The 21,978-nt window shown below is 42.6% G+C and overlaps 1 protein-coding gene across 1 annotated transcript in view; it reads right to left on the bottom strand.

Moving 5' to 3' along the window:
* The window catches only part of MMS22L (MMS22 like, DNA repair protein), a 522,815-nt gene that overhangs the window by 17,006 nt on the left and 483,831 nt on the right, over positions 1-21,978 (bottom strand). The window contains exon 22 of the mRNA XM_086926628.1: positions 10,498-10,594. Within this exon, the coding sequence (XP_086782754.1) occupies positions 10,498-10,594 (97 nt within the window). The remainder of the gene's footprint in view (positions 1-10,497; positions 10,595-21,978) is intronic.

Here is a 21,978-nt window from a genome sequence, read left to right as displayed (position 1 = left end):
GCACAACGTGCAGTAGAAAATCTGAGAGACTGAGGCTCCTGGCAGGAAGGTGCTAGAGGGAGGTGGTAGCTGATTGGCTACCTTCTAGAGTTTAGTCCTTTTTACAAAAGGACATAGATAGGCTACTAAGGTAAGGCCCTTAGGCCTACTTTTCTCTATGTATGTCTATAGGACATTACTCTTCTATTTACCGGGACTCCCATCTCGACGACGGGGAATGATTCAGGCATGTGAATCTATGAAAGACACCCATAATACTGGATAAGTGATTGTTTAAGAGAGTAAGTATGTGTAAGTTTTCTTAGAAGTAAAGTGGTAGTGTGTGTATTGCTGTATATGCAAATAAATGGATGTTCAATAGTTTTTTTGCATGTGTGAATATGTGTGTGAGTAACTTTTGGATGACTGTCGAAGTGTAACAGGATGTATAGGTGTATCACTACATATAATGAGTGAGTATATGTATGAGTGACTATATAGAACTGTTGGTGAATGAGTGGATGTGTATATAGATGGTGGAATTACTGAATTGTTTGTTGTAACTGGTATGGGTATCTCCATTTTTTTGAAAATGTTAAATACTATTTTTGAATATGTGTTTCAAGGCTTACATTACACTGAAAGGAGGTCTCTCACTCTGTCACAAGGATGGTGTCATCAGTGATGTCATGAGTGATGTCACTGACCATGTCATGAGTGATGTAATATGTGACGTCATCAGCAGTGCATTGCAGGTGAGCAAGTTATAGTGAGTCCATCTAACTATAACGTGGGAATTTCAATGGTTTTATGTCAGTAAAATTTCCAGCTAACTATAACTGGTGTGAAACCTATGGTTTTTTCAGTGAATTTAATAGGTTTTTTAAATGCTAATTCCTAACTATAACTGGTGTGAAACCTATGGTTTTTTCAGTGAATTTCATAGGTTTTTTAAATGCTAATTCCTTTCTATATCGAGTTTCTAACCTATGTTTTTTTTTACAATTTGCTGTTTTGTGTAAGTATTAATTTTTAAATTTTCTTTTTTTTTTAATCATTTTTTCCTGGGGCGCTCTGGGCGCGCGCTCCGGTAAGCTCTCCGGAAAGCGCACCCAGAGCACTACTTTCGTTCGTGAAAAAAAAATGAATGAAAAGTTAATAATAACGCAAAACATTTCGTACCATACAAATAAAAGCAGTTTTTTTTTAATAAGGAAATGAAAATGATTTTGCATTTCCGTAAAACTATGAAGACGTCACTTCGGCGCGCATTGTAAGCGCCCCCGGAAGCGCCTACGTTCGCGCCGCGTATGCGCCCCGGAAGCGCCTACGTTCGCGCCGCGTATGCGCCCCGGAAGCGCCTAAGTTTGCGCCGCGTGTGCGCACCCGGAAGCGTTCCGGTGCGCGCAGCGTCAGCGCGTCAAGTCATGTGACCTTAAAATAACACTTTTCATTGGTTGCTTACATTTTTTTTTTTTTTTACAAAGAATGAAATCCCCACCAATTTCCTTCACTTCTTCTTTCACTTTTGTGACTGAAAGACCTCTTTTTTGCTCCTGGATCTTTCTTGGTTTACCATACTGCCAGAGAATCCAGCAGTGATGAAGAACCCGAATTCATCAATGAAGAGCCTCCTCAACCAAAGGTGAAGGAACATTTTATTTGGAATTTTTTTAAAATACCACCTAACCAAAAAAAGGTGAATGCTCCAAAAGTGGAGTGCAGGATCTGCAAACAAGTCCTGTCACGGGGTGACCCCAAAAAAAAAAACTCATTTGGGAACTTTACGATGATCCGGCATGTGGAGAGAAGCACCCCCAGAATTTTGCCCGGGAAAGTGTCAGGGCTCTGGCACAAGAGGTTCCCAGTGATGGGGCCTCTACATCCACCGGAGGAGCAACTACTTCTGGGAGGGGGCAATCGCAGGAGCTCGTGCCAAATATTCAACCTGCTTTTAACCATGGTGTCCTGAAATGCAGATACTGCAATCAACTCCTTACCTTTGGGGAGCAAAGTGTCCAGCTCATGGTTCGAGCATTGGAGAACCATCACTGCCCTTTCCACCCCTAATTTTTTTTGTTTTTTTTGCTCCTGTTGAGCAGTTTCCATTCCCTGTTTTTGTTCCTGTTTTGAAAAAAGAAGAAAACAAAAAGTTCTTTTCAGAACTACCTCGAATTCTCATCAAAGAGCTATATTCTTTAAAAAATGAAAAAGAGTAAGTGAAATGGAGTGCATTGATAATGGAAAGGAAAATGAGTAAGAAAGAACAGAAAGGTATGAGAGGAGAAAGGAAGTGAAGTAGGGGGACTGAAAGAAGGTGAGTGTTGGGAAGGAAAGTAAGGAGAAGAAGAGTGAATATGGGGAATGTTGATAGTCAAAGAAAATGTTGAAAAGGAACGGGGGTGTGGAAGGGTAAGAAAAGATGCATTGCTGGAGTTGAAGGCTGAAGGCCTCATTTATGAAGCCATGCGTCACCTTAACACCACCAGAGCGTCACTTTTTGTGACGCATCAGTCCAGTAAAAAATGCACCTTATTTATTCATATTTACAAAGTGGCGCATCTAGGTAGATGCGTCACTTTGTAAGCCCCTGCGCCACATTATTACTACGTCAGGTGTAATGTATGCAAAAGGGACGTATTGACGCAAGAAAGGGTCGTAGAGGTGACGCAGTGAAATCTATGAGATATCACTGCGTCACTTTTATGACGCTGTTGCGTCCAAATCTTATGCCTGTTTCACAGCAGGCGTGCAGGCCCTTTCACATGGGGCTTGTCCCCATGTGAAAGGATACATTGCTGGAGTTGCTTCATTTTTGAGACACACTCCAGCAATGCATCACTTTTGCGCTAACAGATACGTCTAAAATACTGACGTATCTGTAAGAACTTCCAACATAATAAGTCATAAAATTAATATGACGCATGAGTAGAAGACTGAAGGACTCATTTATGAGGCCATGCGTCACTTTAACACCACCAGAGCGTCACTTTTTGTGACGCACCAGTGCTGTAAAAAATGCACCTTATTCAGTCATATTTACAAAGTGACGCATCTAGGTACTTGCGTCACTTTGTAAGCCCCTGCGCCACATTATTCCTACATCAGGTGTAATGTATGCAAAAGGGACGTATTGACGCAAGAAAGGGTCGTAGAAGTGACGCAGTGAAATCTATGACATATCACCGCGTCACTTTTAGGACGCTGTTGCTTCCAAATATTACGCCTGTTTCACAGCAGGCGTGCAGGCCCTTTCACATGGGGCTTGGCCCCATGTAAAAGGATGCATTGCTGGAGTAGCTTCATTTTTGTGACACACTCCAGCAATGCTTCACTTTTGCGCTTACAGATACGTCTGAAATACTAACGTATCTAAAAGAACTTCCAACATAATACGTCATACATTTAATATGACGCATGAGTAGAAGACTGAAGGACTCATTTATGAGGCCATGCGTCACTTTAACGCCACCGATGCGTCACTTTTTGTGACGCACCAGTGCTGTAAAAAATGCACCTTATTCAGTCATATTTACAAAGTGACGCATCTAGGTAGTTACGTCACTTTGTAAGCCCCTGCGCCACTTTATTCCTACCTCAGGTGTAATGTATGCAAAAGGGACGTATTGACGCAAGAAAGGGTCGTAGAGGTGACACAGTGAATAAACTGAGGGCCTCATTTCTTAAAAGTGACGCATCGCTGCGTGAAAACAGCGATGCGTCACTTTTCTGTGCGCACTCCTTACGACATTCCAGATGTGTCATATTTAATGTATGACGAATCATGTCGCAAGGAGTTACAGATACGTCAGTATTTCTGACATATCTGTAAGCACAAAAGTGACGCATTGCTGGAGTGTGTCACAAAAGTGACGCAACTCCAGTAATGCGTCCTTTCACATGGGGAAAGCCCCATGTGAAAGGTCTTGACGCAACAGCATCCTAAAAGTGATGCAGTGAAATCTCATAGATTTCACTGCGTCACTATTACGAGGCTTTTTGCGGGGGAACGCCCCCTCTGCAAACATTATACCTGACGCAGGTATAATGTGGCGCAGGGTTTTAAAAAGTGACCCATCTACCTAGATGCGTTACTTTTTAAATATAGCGCAACGAGGCGCATTTTTAACACCGCTGGTGCGTCACAAAAAGTGACGCACAGGCGGCGCAAAACTGTCGCAAGGCCTTCATAAATAAGGCCCTGGATTTTCCCCATGCTTCGCTCCCCGGTGCGCGTACCGGGCGCTCCCCCCGCGCAAATCGATTTTTTTTTTAAAATGCCCCGCGGGACCTTATTTTAGCCCCCACATCAAACCTAGGGGGTCAGGAGGGGGTCTACCCTGCCCCCTTATAGTCATTTCTCCCTTTTTTTTATGTCACCTCTTGTGTCTCGATCCTACCGAGACACAAGATGGCGGCCGCTCCGGACTGTTCCGAATGTTTACAGACACCCGTGAGCCAATCAGCTTTCCGTGCGCAAGTCGCGTGGCGCGCGCCTATAGATCTATATTTTTTTTAACCTAAATTACTCAAAATCCACTGGAGCACATATCTTGAGACATAGCAAAGGCACATCGGGCTACCAGTTCCTACAATTTTGCCAAGTTTGGTGAAAATCCATTCAGCCGTTCGGGCTAAAAGTGAGGTCGACCGCCCTATGGAAATTAACATGGGGAAAAAGCGTTTTGGGACCCCCCTTTTATCTCGGCCCCCGCTTGACGCATCCCCCCCAAACTTTCAGAGAAGGACAGGAGCTCGAAGAGGCCATTTTGAGGAAATTTTCAGGCAGATTCGTCAACCGGCGCCAAAGTTATTCCAAATAGAATTTTAAGATTTAAAATTGAAAAAAATCCTAACTATAACTACCTACTGGCGACCGCCAGTAGGTAATATATATATATATATATGTGCATATGTGTGCGCGTAGTTGTAGTGAGAGGTAGAGAGGTAGAGTAGTAGTAGAGAGGAAGAGAGTAGAGAGTGAGTAGAAGAGAGTAGAGAGTGAGTAGTAGAGAGTAGAGAGTGAGAAGTAGAGAGTGAGTAGTAGAGAGTGAGTAGTAGAGTAGTACAAAGTGAGTAGAGAGTAGTAGAGAGTGAGTAGTAGAGTAGTAGAGGGTGTGTAGTAGAGAGTGAATAGTAGATAGTAGAGAGTGGATAGTAGAGAGTAGTAGAGAGTGAGTAGAGCGTAGTTGAGAGTAGAGAGTAGTAGAGAGTCAGTAGTAGAGACTGAGTAGTAAAGAGAATTAGAGTAGTAGAGAGGTAGTAGAGTATTAGAGAGTGAGTAGTAGAGTGAGTAGTAGAGAGTGAGTTGTAAAGAGTGAGTAGTACAGAGAGTAGTAGAGTGAGTAGTAGAGAGTAGTTGAGAGTGGAGAAGCGTGGCTCAGTGGTTAGAGGCGGCAGACCCGGAAGCTGAGATCGGCCGTGGACCAGGGTTCGATTCCCCGCCTCGGCGGGTCTCGGGCTCAAAAATTCCACGGAGTCGACAATTCTCGCTCCGGTGCCTACTCGACTCATGGGGTCACACTCTGCGACTCTGGGCAATAGCTTGCTTAATCTCCACTACGGCCCCTCGCGGTGGGATGCCTGGCTTTCACCTTGTGGATACCCGGCCGGGGTATCTCACAGGGGAATACCAGGACGGGTTCCCTAAGCAAGCGCCTTGAGACCCCTGGGTTAAAGTGTTGCGCTATATAAATCGAAACACACACACACATTCACAGTGAGTAGTAGAGAGTAGAGTGAGTAGTAGAGAGTGAGTAGTAGAGAGAGAGTAGTAGAGAGCAAGTAGTAGTGAGTAGTAGTGAGTAGTAGAGAGCAAGTAGTAGAGAGTGAGTAGTAGAAAGTAGTAGAGAGTGAGTAGTTGAGAGTAGTGGAGAGTGAGTAGTTGAGAGTAATGGAGAGTGAGTAGTAGAGCGTAGTAGAGTGAGTAGTAGAGTATTAGAGAGTGAGTAGTGTAGAGAGAGAGTAGTAGAGGGTGAGTAGAAGAGAGTGAGTAGTAGAGAATGAGAAGTAGAGAGTAGTAGAGTGAGTAGTAGAGAGTAGTAGAGAGTGAGTAGTAGAGAGTAGAGTGAGTAGTAGAGAGCGAGTAGTTGAGAGTAGTGGAGAGTGAGTAGTAGAGCATAGTAGAGTGAGTAGTAGAGAGTATTAGAGAGTGAGTAGTTTAGAGTAGAGAGTGAGTAGTAGAGAGTAGTAGAGGGTGAGTAGCATAGAGTGAGTAGTAGAGAATGAGTAATAGAGAGTGAGTAGTAGAGAATGAGTAGTAGTGAATGAGTAGTAGAGAATGAGTAGTAGAGAATGAGTAGTAGAGAATGAGTAATAGAGAGTGAGTAGTAGAGAATGAGTAGTAGAGAATGAGTAGTAGAGAGTGAGTAGTAGAGTGAGTAGTAGAGTGGTAGAGAGTGAGTAGAAGAGAGTATCAGAGTGAGTAGTAGAGAGTGAATAGTAGAGAGTAGTAGAGAGCGAGTAGTAGAGAGTGAGCAGTACAGAGTGAGTAGTAAAGAGTAGTAGAGTAAGTAGTACACAGTGAGTAGTAGAGAGTAGTAGAGTGAGTAGTAGAGTAGTAGAGTGAGTAGTATAGAGTAGAGTGTGAGTAGTAGAGAGTGAGTAGTAGAGTGAGTAGAAGAGAGTTAATAGTAGAGAGGTAGTGAGTAGTAGAGAGTGAGAAGTAGAGTAGTAGAGAGTGAGTAGTAGAGTGTAGTAGTGAGTGAGTAGTAGAGAGTGAGTATTAGAGAGTGAGTAGTAGAGTAGTAGTGATTAGAGAGTGGATAGACAGATGAGTGAAAGCGTGGATGGATGGATGGATGTGATCGGACAGCTACATGTATGTGACCGCTCACTCTATGTAACTACAATTGTTATTAGGAATGAGGCCCATTTGCATGTTTCAAAGTGCCCGGTGCTGCTCTGTGTCACCAAACACAGAATGTCCCTCTGCTCGGGTGTCTCGCATGTCTTCGCCTCTCTCGGAGGCCTCATTCCGTTGTGAAGAGGGGACAGTCCTTTGCCAGGCACTGAAGAGAGACAGATAGCCCCCCCCAGCCCAGCCCCCCCTCCCCTCCCCCCCCCAGGGCTACGGCTACCTGGAGAGACAGAGACACTCCCCGATAAGAGGCCTGCTGGGAACCGGCGGGGGTCTGAGGCTGGCGGATTCTATCGTATGGCATTGGCCCTTGAAAGGAAGTCTTTTTGGGAACATTTGGGGCCATGGAAGTATTAAGGGAAAGGGGAGGCCCCCTTGGCGTTTCTAGAACAACTCTCATCATTTCTGAAAGTCCAGTGTCTCTCAAGATCATGTGTATACACTGGAGCGCGGGTCCTTGCTGCGCGTGCATTCAGCCGAGTCACCTCTAGGCGCTGTAAAGAGTGGGGATGGGGCAGATTTGGAGCCAGACTAAGAGCCCAGCCCCAGAGCCCTCTGGCGCATCGCCACGCCCCCCTCCCACCCCCACACATGCATTGTGCTATGGAGTTTTCTATGCATTATTCTGCCCCTCTATGACCACTCCAGCAGCAGCGAGAAGCTGCGCGAGGAAAGGCCCAGTGGAAGGTTTCAAGCTTCTTTAACAGTAATGAACAAATGTTGCTGTTATTGGGCTCTGTATGACTGGTGAATGCTGTTTAATGGCTGCGCCGGGGTGTTTTAAGTTTCTATTAAGTTTAAAGCTTGCCTCATGATGTAAGCTGAGATATGTAAATATTGGTAATCTGTCACAATCGGATAATGTGTAAAACATTTGTAATTTGTCGACTGGATTTTTCACAAGTGCACTTCGCCGCTCCTCCTTTCATCCATGGCTGGTTGGCCTAGCTGACATACTCGAGGGCACCCCTGCCCCATCAGACTTCGTTCAGTACCCCCTCCCCCCACCCTCCCTGGCACTTGGAGGTTCCGACGATGTCAAGCTATGAATACAAGTGGAGAGGCAGAACCAGAAATAGATAACAAGGAAGAGTAAAGCGGAGACCACAGGGGTCAGGCTGCACATGGGTGCCTCAATTCATCGAACACTCGTTGCCACTACTGTAGGCAAGGCGGGCCACTACAACCTTTTAGTAGGACAGGACAGGACAGGCTCCCTACACACGTTTCAAGGGAATAGTTACAGTCACTTAAGGATGCCCTGACATGCGGATCACTGATCCGGAAAGTGAGCGGCGTAGGGTAAAACAGACGCAGGGGTGGTTGAGGAGCGGCAGACGCCAGATGCGCTGCAATTTTAATGGCAAATACATACGGAATAATGTTTTTTACATTACCCCCACCCCCCGACGGCAGAACCGGAAATAGATAACAAGGAAGAGTAAAGCGGAGACCACAGAGGTCAGGCTGCACATGGGTGCTCATCACTGCCTATGCGGGACTTCTTTTAATGACAATGCGGGCACCACATCTGGAAGGCGTTCCTCTTCCTTCCTCGCTGATGCCGATGGCTGCGGGCAGGCAGCTTGCGGGCTATGCTTGCCTGTAGTCACCAGTGGGGCAGCATTCATAGTCCAGCGCTGGTCTGATTATTATTTGTCCAAGGTCACAAAGATTGGCAGCACCAGTATTTAACTTACAAATCCTACCTCTAAAGCTGCGCTGTCCGGACCGACCGACGCCTAGTGTCGCTGTACGCCTGGGGTCCTGTACACCGATGCCCGGTGGTCCTGCACACCTCACCCTGCCCACCGGTGCCTAGCAGCCCTGAACTGCTGCGATTAAGCAGAGCGACGTACAGAACACCCGGTTCTCTGCATTTTCCGCTTGAACCGCTTCTAGCAGAGCGGCAGCCAGCCCCACCCCTCACCTTTATCCAAGCAACCTGTCCAGTTTGTTCTACTGGTTTGACCCGTTTTCCACCTTTCCTCCCCAAATACCTGCCACTTGGTCTCCTACTCGGAGTAATTTAACTCACCCCCAGCACTTCCTAAGGCTCCAGAGGGGGCGGACAGCTCAGCATCTCATCCTTGGCATACTGTGGCTGGAAGCCTGCCTCCGAGGGAGGGGTCTGGGGGAGCCTAGACCCTATGAAAAGATTAAACTTATTGTTGCCGGGCCCCTGAACTCCTATGGGTGGTGCGTGTGTAGGGGCGTGTGGTGTTCGCAGAGTTTACAGTGAGTGTAAAACGTGCAAATCATCCAGAGATACTGGAGGTGAAATGTTACATGTTCCTGATTCCGCACAGGAAACAAAGCGCAGCCCACTCCTGCAAAAGGCAGGACGAAAATAACAAAACATGGCGTAAAAAAAATAAAATAAATAACACCCGCCCACCGCCGCAATGACGTTCACAAAGGGGCGAAATCGCCGGAACGCCCACAAATCTGCTCGGGCAATGACTGACAGATCTCTCTTCCAATGGCTAGCCTCCATTTATGGAGCTAGCCAATGGAAGAGAGAAGCGGGACAAAGCCCGATACTGATTCTCAAAAGATTTCGCCTGCGCGAGCACTGCTGCGCAGTGCTGCGCCAGGCGAAACCTAAAAAGGGAAAACTGAGAGGCTTAATTAGAATGTACCTATCTTGGAACTCCTCAGTAATCAGAATCACTGTTGGTCAAATTGATGATTTACCAGTAACGAGGAAGAGTGGAATATTGCAATTTATTTTCTTGCAATAGTTGAAGAAATAGCTGGAGCGTGTGCAATTAATCCCAGGCTCTTTACTCTAATTATCTGAAAAGGTTTCTGTCAGGGAAAGTCTGAATGGGATGTTGAATTTACCAGTGGTAACAAGCTTATTGTCAGCAATTCCCCATAGTTAGTAAGCATTTCTAAATACAGTGGTAATGGCTACTGGTAAAGCCATTACCACCATGCTTACCAACAGGGCCATAAACATCACTTTGACAACACAGTGTTAAAGAAAAAAAGGCCCAACGAGACAGTGTGCGAAAGCGCATTGGAAATGAGGACTCTGGTATAGAGGAGCATAATCGGAGACAATAGAGCAATAGCTAAAAATAAATAACTCTGATCATTTGAGAAACATCTTTTATACATGTGTCACTGTGATCACAGTGAGGCCAATTCACAAAGGCATATACGAGTATGCAAAAGAGTACTCATGTAGTACTCTAATGTCCTTTTGCCTTTGTGAATTGGCTTTAACCCATAGAAAATAGGAATATTCGGATAACTTTCTTATACAGTTATAACAAATAGAATGGACTGTGCCCCGTGTGCACTTTTACTGATAGAGAGCTGGATGATTTGACGACGATTCATAAAGGCATATAAGAGTAAGTAGAATAGTACTCATGTAGTACTACTTTCCGGACTCAGAAATGATATATATATTTTTTTGCAGAGTTTTATATAAAGCGAACTAGACCCGAAGGTATCAGAGCGCTTTACAGGAGTACCAGTTATTTTACAGACGAACACAAATGATTTTGTTAACCAAACCCATTAGCTCTTAGACACAGCTACACGATAGTAGGAGTAGTCTTTTTAATTATAGACTATTCCACAGTTACGTGGTGAAGGTTCGCATTTCATTTGATAGTACGAGAGAATAGCTGTGCATGGAATACCTGACAATAGTAGTAAGCTGGGCATTCGACTCTTCCGCTGGTCCAGGTTGGCAGGCCTCCACCAAGTGTTGCAGCACATCTGTAGAAAGCTTCCTCACTGAAAAAGACAAATAAACCATTGCATGCTTCAGATAGGATTTATTAAGCAGAATATTCAATTTTACTGGAAAGGTTGTTTATCAGCAGTTTTTGTACAACTCTATATCGTATTTGTACTCCGGACACCTGAAAGACTGAGGTGCCTTGAAGTTGTAGGAGACACTGTTAGAATGCAGAAAGCGAGGGGGGTCTGCTGGAGTTGGGACTCTTTACATTCCTTAAACTGGAGAACTTCACTAGAGAGGAGTCACCTAAAGATATTAGACACAGATGCCTTTCTGCAGGACAGGTCATAATGCCTGTGGTGCTCTTGGCCATGGTCTGCCAAAGAGTTCCTCTTACAGTGATTATCTGAATTGGAAACAGTCAGCTTGGAAGGTCTGGTGCTAGGAATGATTCAACATATTACATTGGTGGTCAGGTGAGCAACATCTTCATTGGGTTGCAGCCCCCACCGCCAGAGTGCGAGGCGGCAGGACGGTATCCGGAAGGCTGATCTTAGGGAGGGCACACCACAGGGATGTCCACTTTCACCCCAGCTTTTTGCAATTGATATGGAGCCTATGGCCACTCGTCTGAGAACGGTGATGGATTCATGGGGAGTTAGATTGGGGGAAACTAACCATATGGTCTCGCTCTACGCAGACACGCTAGTCTACCTGACACACCCGGAGCGCTCCGTCCCAATACTTTGGCGGAAATGCAGGGTTTTGGCGAGGTCTCTGGACTCCATATTAAACTTGAGACGTCCAGGGTAGTACCAATGGGTAGACCGGCCATGAACCAGCCAGACGAGAGGCCACATATTAACATGCAGTGGGTAGAAGAAGGGACACGTTATCTAGGCATACATCTGGCAAATACAGCTGAGAAATATCTCAAACTCAACATCGGACGAGTGCTAGAAGGGCTGAGAGGATCGATACACTTCTGGGCTGATTTACCACTATCACTTATGGGGCATATAGTGATCATCAAAATGATCATTCTATCTCGGTGTCTATGTGCATTACAACACTCTGTTTATATAATACCACAATCCTATTTTAGCCTCCTGTGGGGGGAAAAACGAAGAAGGATGCAGCAAAGAATGTGGGAATGGGGTGGTCTGGAGGTACCCCGGCTGAAGTTCTACTACATGGCCTCTCAGCTGCAACACGCGGTTCACTGGTTAGACAGTGAGAACAACTGGAAAAAACTCTGCTGGCCAGAACATACGGGAACCATTCATTGATCAACTGCTGCTGTTGGGCAGAGGAGTTCCCAGAAACCGTCCGTACATAATACGTACCGTAGCGACAGTGTGGGAGAATGTGGTGCGATGAGTGGTAACACATACTCCTTATGCACCTGATATGCCCCTATGGGCATTACGCCAATTTGGCAGTATTGCGGACTCTATGTAAATTAGTCAGTAGTAAGACAGCGGCTGCCAGCTTCTTGGCGATTTCGAAGTAGACGGACAGTTTATAACCAGAGAAGCAGCACAGCATACTTTTGAACTGGGACCAGGCCAATTCCAGCAATATGGGAACATCTCCATTGTTGCAAGGGAACTGTGGCAGGGGTTCCCAGTGGAACCCGCCACCACCAACATACATCAGGTCATGCTATACATGGCACAAGGTAGGCGACTTATCTCCTACCTTTATAGGGAACTGTGGGAGGACCTGCCAGGAGCACCTCTTGGACTTCAACAAAAATGGGACGGTTTGGTGGATAAACCTTTGACTGACGGCGATTGGAGAAAGGTACACGAAGGAGTGCGAAAGGTTAATGCAAACGCACGATTCAAATTTCTCCAAAACAACATAGTTCATCAAGCTTACCTTACTCCATGCCCATTACACACAATATACCAGTCCTAGAGGGATTAATGTCCCAGATGTAAAGCTCAGGGGGCAGACTTCCTCCACATGATATGGCAAAGCTTGTTACACCCGTACTGGGGGAGGGTCCTGACGTGTCTGGTTGGAATATACCAAAAGAGATTAAGCAGGTATTGTTGGGACGACTGCCTGCAACAAAAACTAAAAAGCTAAGGGGCTGATTCTAGCTAAAAGGCAGGTGGTAATAGCATGGATGCAACCTCAGCCCCCGAAATATGTGGACTGGATTAGAGATATGAGCGAGTGGGTAACAGTAGAGTCGGTGCGAGTGAGATTTGTGAGAAGAGATGTAAAGGCTGAGGAGGACAGGCTGGCTTGGGCCTCTATGTTGACAGACCTACAAGGGGGTCAGGATTCGCTATCCCAAAAGCTCACAAGAAGGGGAATTCTCTAAAGAACAACACATAATGAGACATGGGCCAGGAAGGTTCGGTATTCCAAAAGAAAAAAAAAAAGATATGACAGAATAGGAGCTGGTGATCTTATATTCGGACTAGAACTGACTGGAAGGGAGCTATGGTGGGCAAACAGGGAAGTTACTGTTGGGTTTTGCTGTAACAGTTCCACTGGCATGAGACTGTGTGTGGTACGTTATCCGTAAATGGTAAATTTAACAAATGAAGCTCTTGTATGTAAACGTAATTTGGTTAGCCTTTAATGCCAATAAAAATAAAAAAATAAAAATTATTACATTGGTGGTCATACCAACCATAAAATGTTATAGCAGTAAGATGGAGAGTATCACCTTTATTTAACACACAAGATAAAAAAATAGCTGACGAGTGTGAGACAATATGACATGAAATTGTAAATTGGAGGAAATAGACAGAAACCTGAGCCAGAACAAAGCTCAAAATGTTGAAAAGCATCATATTATACCAACGCACTGAACCAGGTTGCTAGCTAAACATTACACACTTTGAAGCATAGAGTGGCGTACAGGTCTATTGAATGGTGACCATGCACTTTAAATTGTTTGCTCTTACAATTAGATCATGAAATATTCCTGCCAACGTATTCAGGCTCATATGATGCTGAAGAACAAATAGTTCAAAGCTTGTGAAAGATTGCTACAACGTTGCTGAAACCCTTGTTCTATCCAGGCTGGGTGATGGGAATTGACTTCTGTGAGGGATTACCAAATGTGAGCGTCTCCTATATTCAAGATTACATTACAGAGCTACACTCATAGCTAACACACTACATTTTGACCATTAGACTCCTACCTATTTTGCACATGTTCCTTTGGCTTTCACTGAAGACCAGAGTTCTCTACACGAATGATTGTTAAACCTGCAAAGCAATCCACTTAAGTCTTGCTCAATATGCATGATCCAAATTGACAATTTCAGAGGAGTGCTGAATGTCTTGTAGAGGTTTGAACTTACTAGGATTTTTTCAAACAAATCTTTTCCTCATTCCTTATGGTCACTGTCATCCTTTTAGACTCCCAACCTCATGAAATCAGAACCTTTCCGGTCTACCTGCGTTTCCTTTATTTTCTAGATTGCTTAACTAAACTTAAATCCTTCAACATTTTAGGTGTGTTAATCAAAAGTACATTGTGCAATCCCTTAAGCAATTCAAGTAACCTAGTATAATACAGATATGTATGAGCAGCTCATGATTGGTCACTGAAGCATAACAAAGAGGAACGGCTTTTTGTGATAAAGTATTAGATTATTGCTTTCATGTTATGTTCTCATGTTCCCAAATACTTAAGTGTACTGGTTATTGTTCCATCCCACAGCAGTAAAACCACTTGAACAGACAGCATAGCCTCTGAAGGGTTTATTCAAATGATGAAAGAGCTGAACCACACATGGGGCACATGGTGGGCCATAATTTGTAGCAACAGTACTTAAGGGCATTCAGAGGGATCGACTCAGCTTTGTCTGATCATGTTTCATGATCTTCAACCTCAACCATGCCATTGCCATGAAAATGGATTTACACACTTTTCCTAATAACGTGTTGAAGGCGTGCTAGCTAGCCTTTCGAAAATAAAGTTGTCAGCCTCCATCGCAAAATCTAACTAGCCAAATCTATCAGGGAAACTACGCTATTTATGTGTATTTAAATTTAGCGAATAGCTTAAGTAAATGAATACAGTAAGTGGTGGCTCGCTGACATGCCCCATGGCGCCATCTGGACTGGGGTAATACAACAGGTCTTGGTTCTATGACCAGACGTGGGTCTCAAGCTCACTGTGCCACTGGATTCTAGCTAACCTGACTGATGAGGGGTGATACCCAGAAACCAGTCCCAGGATGCTCGTTTACGGTCTAGGGAGGACTTTTTTTTACATATGTCTGGGTCCAAATTGGGGTGGCATGGGAAGCACAAAGATGATGGACGGAATCTGGGTTAAATTCATAGTTTTTTTTACTCATCATGTCACCCCAGTTTGGACCCAGCCATAGGATTCAATCCAGATCTGTGACTGGGAGGTGAATGGTTGACAATGTTCAGCATTCCGTCCATCATCTTTTTGTGTTGCTTCAAAGGGATTTGCAGTTCCTAACAAGGGGACAAAGGAAAGGGGAGGTCTTTCTTCGTGATGCCCTCACACACACCAGAGGATGTCATGCTTCATCATTGGGCTCTGCTCGTCATCGGGCCGGCGCTGCAATGCCAGACGGGCTCCCGCGAACAGGGCTCGTTGGCGGAGATCTTTTGAATAAGCTGTAGGGTGCGTGCGAGTATGAGGGCAAGGATAGAGTGGTACTAAAGGTCTGGTTCCCTAGGTGTGGTGTGGTAACCAGACACAATAGCGTGAAACCCTAGTAGACTTATACTGGGTTGCTATAGACCCCCAGTATGGAAGAAAGGAGTTGGTTTCAGAAGGCTAGTTGTTCAAATGGCCTTTCTTCCTGGTGATAAAATAAAATGAGGCAGTTGCTCTGCATGCAGGTCAGGTAGTTTCAAAGAAACCTAGTCCTGAAGGTACCACTCAAAGAGCATGTGTGCATCAGTTAACTGTTCCCCAGAGACAAAATGCTGAAAAGTGGCATAAGCCTCAAAGAGGAGTGGTTGCACCATGAGTTATCTGATCTGATAGGAGCAGGGTGGAAGAAACAGTGAGAAAAAGAGTCAACATTTTGCCCAAAAAGAATGGTTAGGCCCAGCTCAGAATTAATTTGAGTAGCAGTGAAGCAGTTTCCAGTTCTAACCACCCGCAGAAAATCTTGAACTGACCAGGGCATGTATGCTCATAGTGCGGGAATACTGTGTATACAGTATGAGGTAGAGAACCACAAACGCTCTGTATTAAACAGCTATAGAAGCAGTTTCCAGTCACACCAGTAGGTCGCAGGGATACCAACAAGTTGAGAATGGGAAAGAGCTAGGATGTAATAGTGGCAACAGTAGTTAAACTAGAAAATGAGTGAATGTCTGATTCAAGGCAGAACTCGAAGATGGACTTGTATTCCCCTGAAGTGGAAATGGCAATAGACAAAACATACACTATAGATTGGGTGACAATGCCATAGATTGAAAACCTCCTTTTATTAAGTGAATTATGTAAAGACAAAGTCTTGCACCTTTATAAGGTAATAACAAACCATAAATGCAATTACTTTAGGCATTCCTCAACCTACACTTACAGTACATATGCAACAGTAGCCTCGCTTTTTCTTTAACATTTTATTCATAACGTGTAACATTGCCAAATAAAATTGAGCATCTAGATGCCAACAAATAAAAGGAAAAGAAAATGTAGAATTATAGCATTCCAATCTAAGATTGTTACATTTTGATCACAATGCTACCAATATTGAAATAACTTTGTGTTGGAATTTTTGTATAAAATGTAAGTTGGTAGTGTTAGTAAGAACATTTTCAGATTGTAATTACAACTGAACAATGAAGAAATTCAAATCAAGTGGAGCAGCAGTTGGTTCCCGAAGGTCAAACGAGTTACTAGAACAATATGCCTCTAAGCATTTCAGGCCTTCAACAAGCATTTCACACTTTCTCGTAGGACTCTCAAACTAAGGATCCACGAAAGAAATAAGTGACCTTGCACCTTTCTTAATATGGAAGAAGTCATTCGGATATTTTAGGGCAAGTCTTTGCACTGATTTTCCTTATGGTACCAGTGTAACTGTACAATTACAAACTAACGTCATATTCCTGCCTTAAATATTGTAAAAGAAAATTTAGAAGGGCAAATAATAAAGGCAATAGGATAAAGACAATCAAACAGACATTACGACTAGTATGGAACTTGGAATGATGTATTATGTGTGCACACCTGCAGCCATAATGTGCCACATGAGGCAGACAATATGGCTCCGGTAATCTGAGATATATTAGTTTAGTTCTAAAAACGTACAACCTAGTTTTAGGGTTTCAATTGTGGAGTGCATTGGCTTCCTAGGAAAGAACTTTCATTGAGGAAGAACTTCATGAGGCTGGCTGTGTTCACTCTTTGGCAGGCATCTCCATGACCTGCCATGTCCTCCTGGGTTTCTCATTTCCCCCAGTATTATTCACTCTCTCTTTTTGGCCCTTGTGCTCCCCGTACGGCGCCACATGCTGTAATATCATATATAATACAAATGACATAAGAAGTGTTTAGACAGTAATGCTCACTGCATGGTAAACAAACCTGTTCCCCTGCCCAGAGTGCTTGACTGCAAGTGAAACTGCTAATCTGAGTTTTTGTTTGGCCTAGGTGCCACACTAATCTAGTGTATGTGGAGAGGATCAGGGTGGTCAATGGCACAATGCAGTGCATTGGAACCATAGAAAGGTCCATATTCCAGCATCTTGCAAAAACATTTGTGAATCTGTTATTTTTGATGCAACATGCAGGATATAGTTGTTTTTGGGACAATGTGGTCTTGCAATCACTTAAAAATAAATTGCACATTAAGCAGAGATTTGACTCTAATCACTTACAAAGTTGCCCCTGCGCTTTAGGCAGAGATTTGACTAAATTCCTAATGGAGGTTCCAGCTCTCCACAAAAGTACCCAAGGAGACAGTTCTCTGTTGCTGCAATTGTAAATGTGGGACTACACCCTAGCTCAGAAACACATGTAAAGGTCACAACCATTTTTGAAACATCTTTGAAAGACCCTAAAATAGATTCCTAAACAAAATCACATCTACCTCTTTCTTCTCACACCCGGACATCACACACCATGGAAAAGCAACAAGGAGCACGCAGGCGGGGACGGCATAGGCACAAAGTATAAGTTATAAAGTTAGTATTTTAGTTTATAATGGGCTTCCATGCAAACTGGGAATACAGAGACACAAACGCGAACTTAGCGTGACAAAGAGTTTCTATGATACTGACCAGAAAGGGGTAAACAACTCCAGAGAATGCAAATCTTTAATGCAGAAAGATGTTGAATGAGGGCAGCTGAATTACCATAAAGCAGAACCATATATCCCCTTTGTGAAAAATTGATTGCGTTCTAAAATGCCAAAAAAGTCATTGAAATGCTGAGCTTGTATTTCATCTACACTATTAACTGTCGGACAGTAAGATTGGAAATGCTAATAAACAAATGTTTACAAAAAAAAAAATCTGCCTCCATCTTCTCCATTCCTTACTACTCAAGACTAGAGACAATCTGCTGAAAAATGACCATCTACAAGAAAAAACAAAATCACCAAAAACATTGGGAATATACATATTAATTATTCTTATGCCAATAATAAGGATAAAAACACAAACTGTATTTATTGTTACCATTTGTAAATGTTTAGAAAATAAGCTAATTGAAGTAGTTTAGTCTTTGTTCACCTCATACACATCTCTATCTAGCTACAATTTGTGAGTTCTGAATGTCAAGGTCTCCTTTGTCACACATATTCATCCCGCGGCACCCTCACACATCTTTCAGCGGGGTTCTTCTTTTCGTGTGTGTATATCAAAAGGTGCATCTGTGCTAGCGGGGTTCTTCTTTTCGTGTGTGCATCAAAAAGTGCATCTGTGCTAGCTGTAATCAGTTGACGGAGACTAGAGTTATTGTGTGTCTGAGTTGCTGAGTTTTACTATGCAAGTCCGACTGTTCAACCTAGCCTGCAGCTCAGTTGAGAGGCAATTATATTTAGGGAGTACCTCAGTAAGTGCCTGCAGATTCTACATCACCACTGCATGTCCGCTTCATGAGGTGAGCTCCAGTCAACACCCCCGCCCCCCGTTTTTCTGATGTTTTCCTCTCAAAAAGGAAAATTATGCAGAGTTAGGGAATCTGTAGATCATTTCAGAAATCTGTAGGAAAATATGTGGGGAACTAAGAAACTGCATTTTACACGGAAAAGAATATGCTATAAAATGTGGTCTTTCCCTTCTTAAGATATTTTGAAAATCAAATGAATCCCTGGACTTACAGTTTGATGAGTAACATGCAAATAAAATTAATGCGTAGGCACTAGTCACTTGCAACTTGGTCATGACCAAACCATAATAAGAACAGCATGCATCAGATTAACAGGGCACATAGTTGCTGAGATACTCATACAAACAATTACAATTAATCCACTTTCTTTAAAATGCTTTATTTACTAATTATTCCATTTTATCTTTTTTTTATCATACGAATTTACAACACAATCCAATTCATTTAAACATTCACTGTGATTAAACAATTTATATGAAACCAACAATTTGAAATATTCTGCTTCATAAGAAACAGCAAGTTTCACGTGTGCCACCTTTCTACAAGTGTGCAGTCTCTAATTATATTTAAATGTGTTAGTTTCTACGTAAATTAATTCAAAATTAATTTATCAAAGGAACATTTACATAATATGTCTGCAATTATTGATGTCCGAGTTGAATGGAGATAATGTTTTTCCATTACGAATTTTGAGTAAATAAACATTGTGAAGAAAACTGTTTTGGGGTTTTGGATTTAGAAGGCATCTATAGCAAATAATGGAGACTAGTCACTGCAACCACAGTAAAAGACAGTTTCTGACATACTACATACGAAAACGCAAAACGCTTCAAGCTAATTGCAGATCTGTCTTTTGACAATGCAGTGGTCAACCAGATCCACTGATTGCACTCTATATAGAGCGGCATTTAGGCCTACCTACTGCACCTGTTTTTTTTTTTTTTTATCAGCCTCTCAGTCATTGGCTTGAGATGCTACCAATCACATCGACCCAGTGTGGCTAATCTCTCTCACTTCATATTATTAGCTAATGGGCTTATCCTTTTTCCTTCCTCATGCTTGTACTGAAAAGCATGATGGAGTCTTTCACAAGGGATCGTTATTTTTTTTATTATATTTCTAGAGATTATGCAGAGAGATGCTCTTGCTGGTATTTGGCTACTTTTTTTCACTGAACCACAGAGCTATGCCAGAGACAGAACGCAGGCCCAAGCCAGGATCAGATCTCCACTGGCTCACATACCACATAACAATATTTAGTCTGGCAGAGTAAAGCAATAAGCACAACATTTTCAAATAATACTGAAACAAACACAGACGTCCCAGAATTGTGTTATATTGCATCGCAAAGCCACTGCATTTCTGAATGTATACTAGTAATAACTGTAAAAAGTCTTGGAAAGAAAAGGAAAAAAAATATCAATTCTTGATTGTAGGAAAATGGCAATTTCGACCACTTTTCTCCCACAGTTGGACATAAAAGAGTATGATGTGAAAGACTGATAAATGTGCTTCTCCATTACACTAATAGGCAGAGACATGGAGAGAATACTACATGCTGTGATGTGCTGCAACCCATTTTCTTCAAACTCCTGAGGGAATTCAAGGCATGTCACAAAGAAAATAGACGCATTTACAAGCAAGAACTCATGCCCCTTGGGTATGATTCTGCAGTATGTCTTTCAGTAGTGTAACTACTGCAGTGTTCCGAAGTAGTAGTGACGGACAACCACAGGTTTTACTTTTTTTGGGCAGTCATCAGTTAACATCATTTATCACATTTTACAAAAAGGACGTTAATTTGTCTTGAAAAGGAAGTGGTGGTGTCAGATGCTGTTATGAGAAAAATAAAGCTATGGCTTGAACCCTAAAATAACAAGCTTTAGTAAATGCATTAGGTTTCGCCTACGTGATTAAGAATAAGCTTTTTTTTTAGCTTTCTGAGTATTTGTACGATATAAGTTACTGAAAGTCTGTTAAAGTGTTATGACTTACTTATGTACAAAAGGGCGATATAGTGTGCTGTTAATAGTGGTAATGCAATATAAGTGAAAGAAACACACTGGAAGTTAGATTATTTTATTGAGATGAACAAGTTTTTTTTATTACAGATTTCTCTTACAAAGTTTTATTTTTGTATTTTGCACTGTACTTTTTTTATTATTACGAAAAAACTTAAACATGAACATAAACTCAGAAATAATAATGAACATATAGTAAATATTTGCCCCTGCATTGTCATGGACATTGTTACTTTTTTTATTTATTCAAACAGTACACTGTGACATTCTCAATTATTGTGCTATATACTTTGAAGTTTGTATGTTGTAACAAATACTGTATTTTATTATAAACCATTTGTTATAGTAAGTCTCGGTGCCACTGCACCTGCTGCACCATTGAAATCATGGCCCTGGGGCCTGCCAGATAACTGCACTTTGCCTGTTTTAAGAATGTGCAGTTGGTGTTCTTTATATAATATAACAAACAAAAATACAGGAGGGTGTTTAAATTACTTTGGACAACTCAAACCCTTTTTAGCAATCATTAAGCTAAAATACTAGGAGAAAAGCGAGCTAAATTAGACAGAGCATTAGCCTGTTTTAAGAATGTAAAGTTGATATTCTTTACATCATATAACAACTAAAATACAGGGGGCTGTTTAAATTACATTGGAGAACTCAAACCCATTCTAGCAATTATGAAGCTAAAATACTTCATTTTAGAAGTATGAAACTAAATATGAATGCATTTTACATGAAACTATGCAGCTTCCCTTTCCAGCCAGAAGAAGGAACAGGCTGCAATCACAAAACTCAAGGAATACTTTTAGAAGAGGCACATGACCGAATCTTCGGCAGTTGTCCGGCGCTGTTTTGTTATACAGAAACTGTCCCAATGGCTAAAGGTGGTTAAAACATCCCTTCAGAACACCACAGAGCGTGCTCTTGTAAAGCACTGCAATCACTTTGTTCATGTTAACACTACATAATGTGCCAAGACCAAACACATGACAGAAAAAACTATTTTATCAGCAACAAACACATGCTATTTTATTAGCAGAACAATATCAAAGAAATTGAACATTTGTTAAAAGTTCCACCCACTAAATCAGAGTTAAACAAGCATGTTTTAAATGCATGCAGCCAGGGGAAGGTAAGTATCGGTAAACAGTAAATGCTGTGCAGCCTTAACTTAAGAAAAAAAGGTCCTAAACTTTTGGGCCCGGTGCCACGGCACCTATTGCACCATTCAAATCATGACCCTAGTGCCTGCAAGATAACTGCACTTGTGACTGCCTGTTTAGTTATAAAATATAGCAATAATGGGTGTTTAGTGAGGGTGTCTAGA

Source organism: Lissotriton vulgaris, chromosome 6 (assembly GCF_964263255.1).
Source record: "Lissotriton vulgaris chromosome 6, aLisVul1.2, whole genome shotgun sequence".
Classification (NCBI taxonomy): domain Eukaryota; kingdom Metazoa; phylum Chordata; class Amphibia; order Caudata; family Salamandridae; genus Lissotriton; species Lissotriton vulgaris.
Note: the sequence above shows the minus strand (reverse complement) of the source record. Positions and strands in the feature narration are given on the sequence as shown.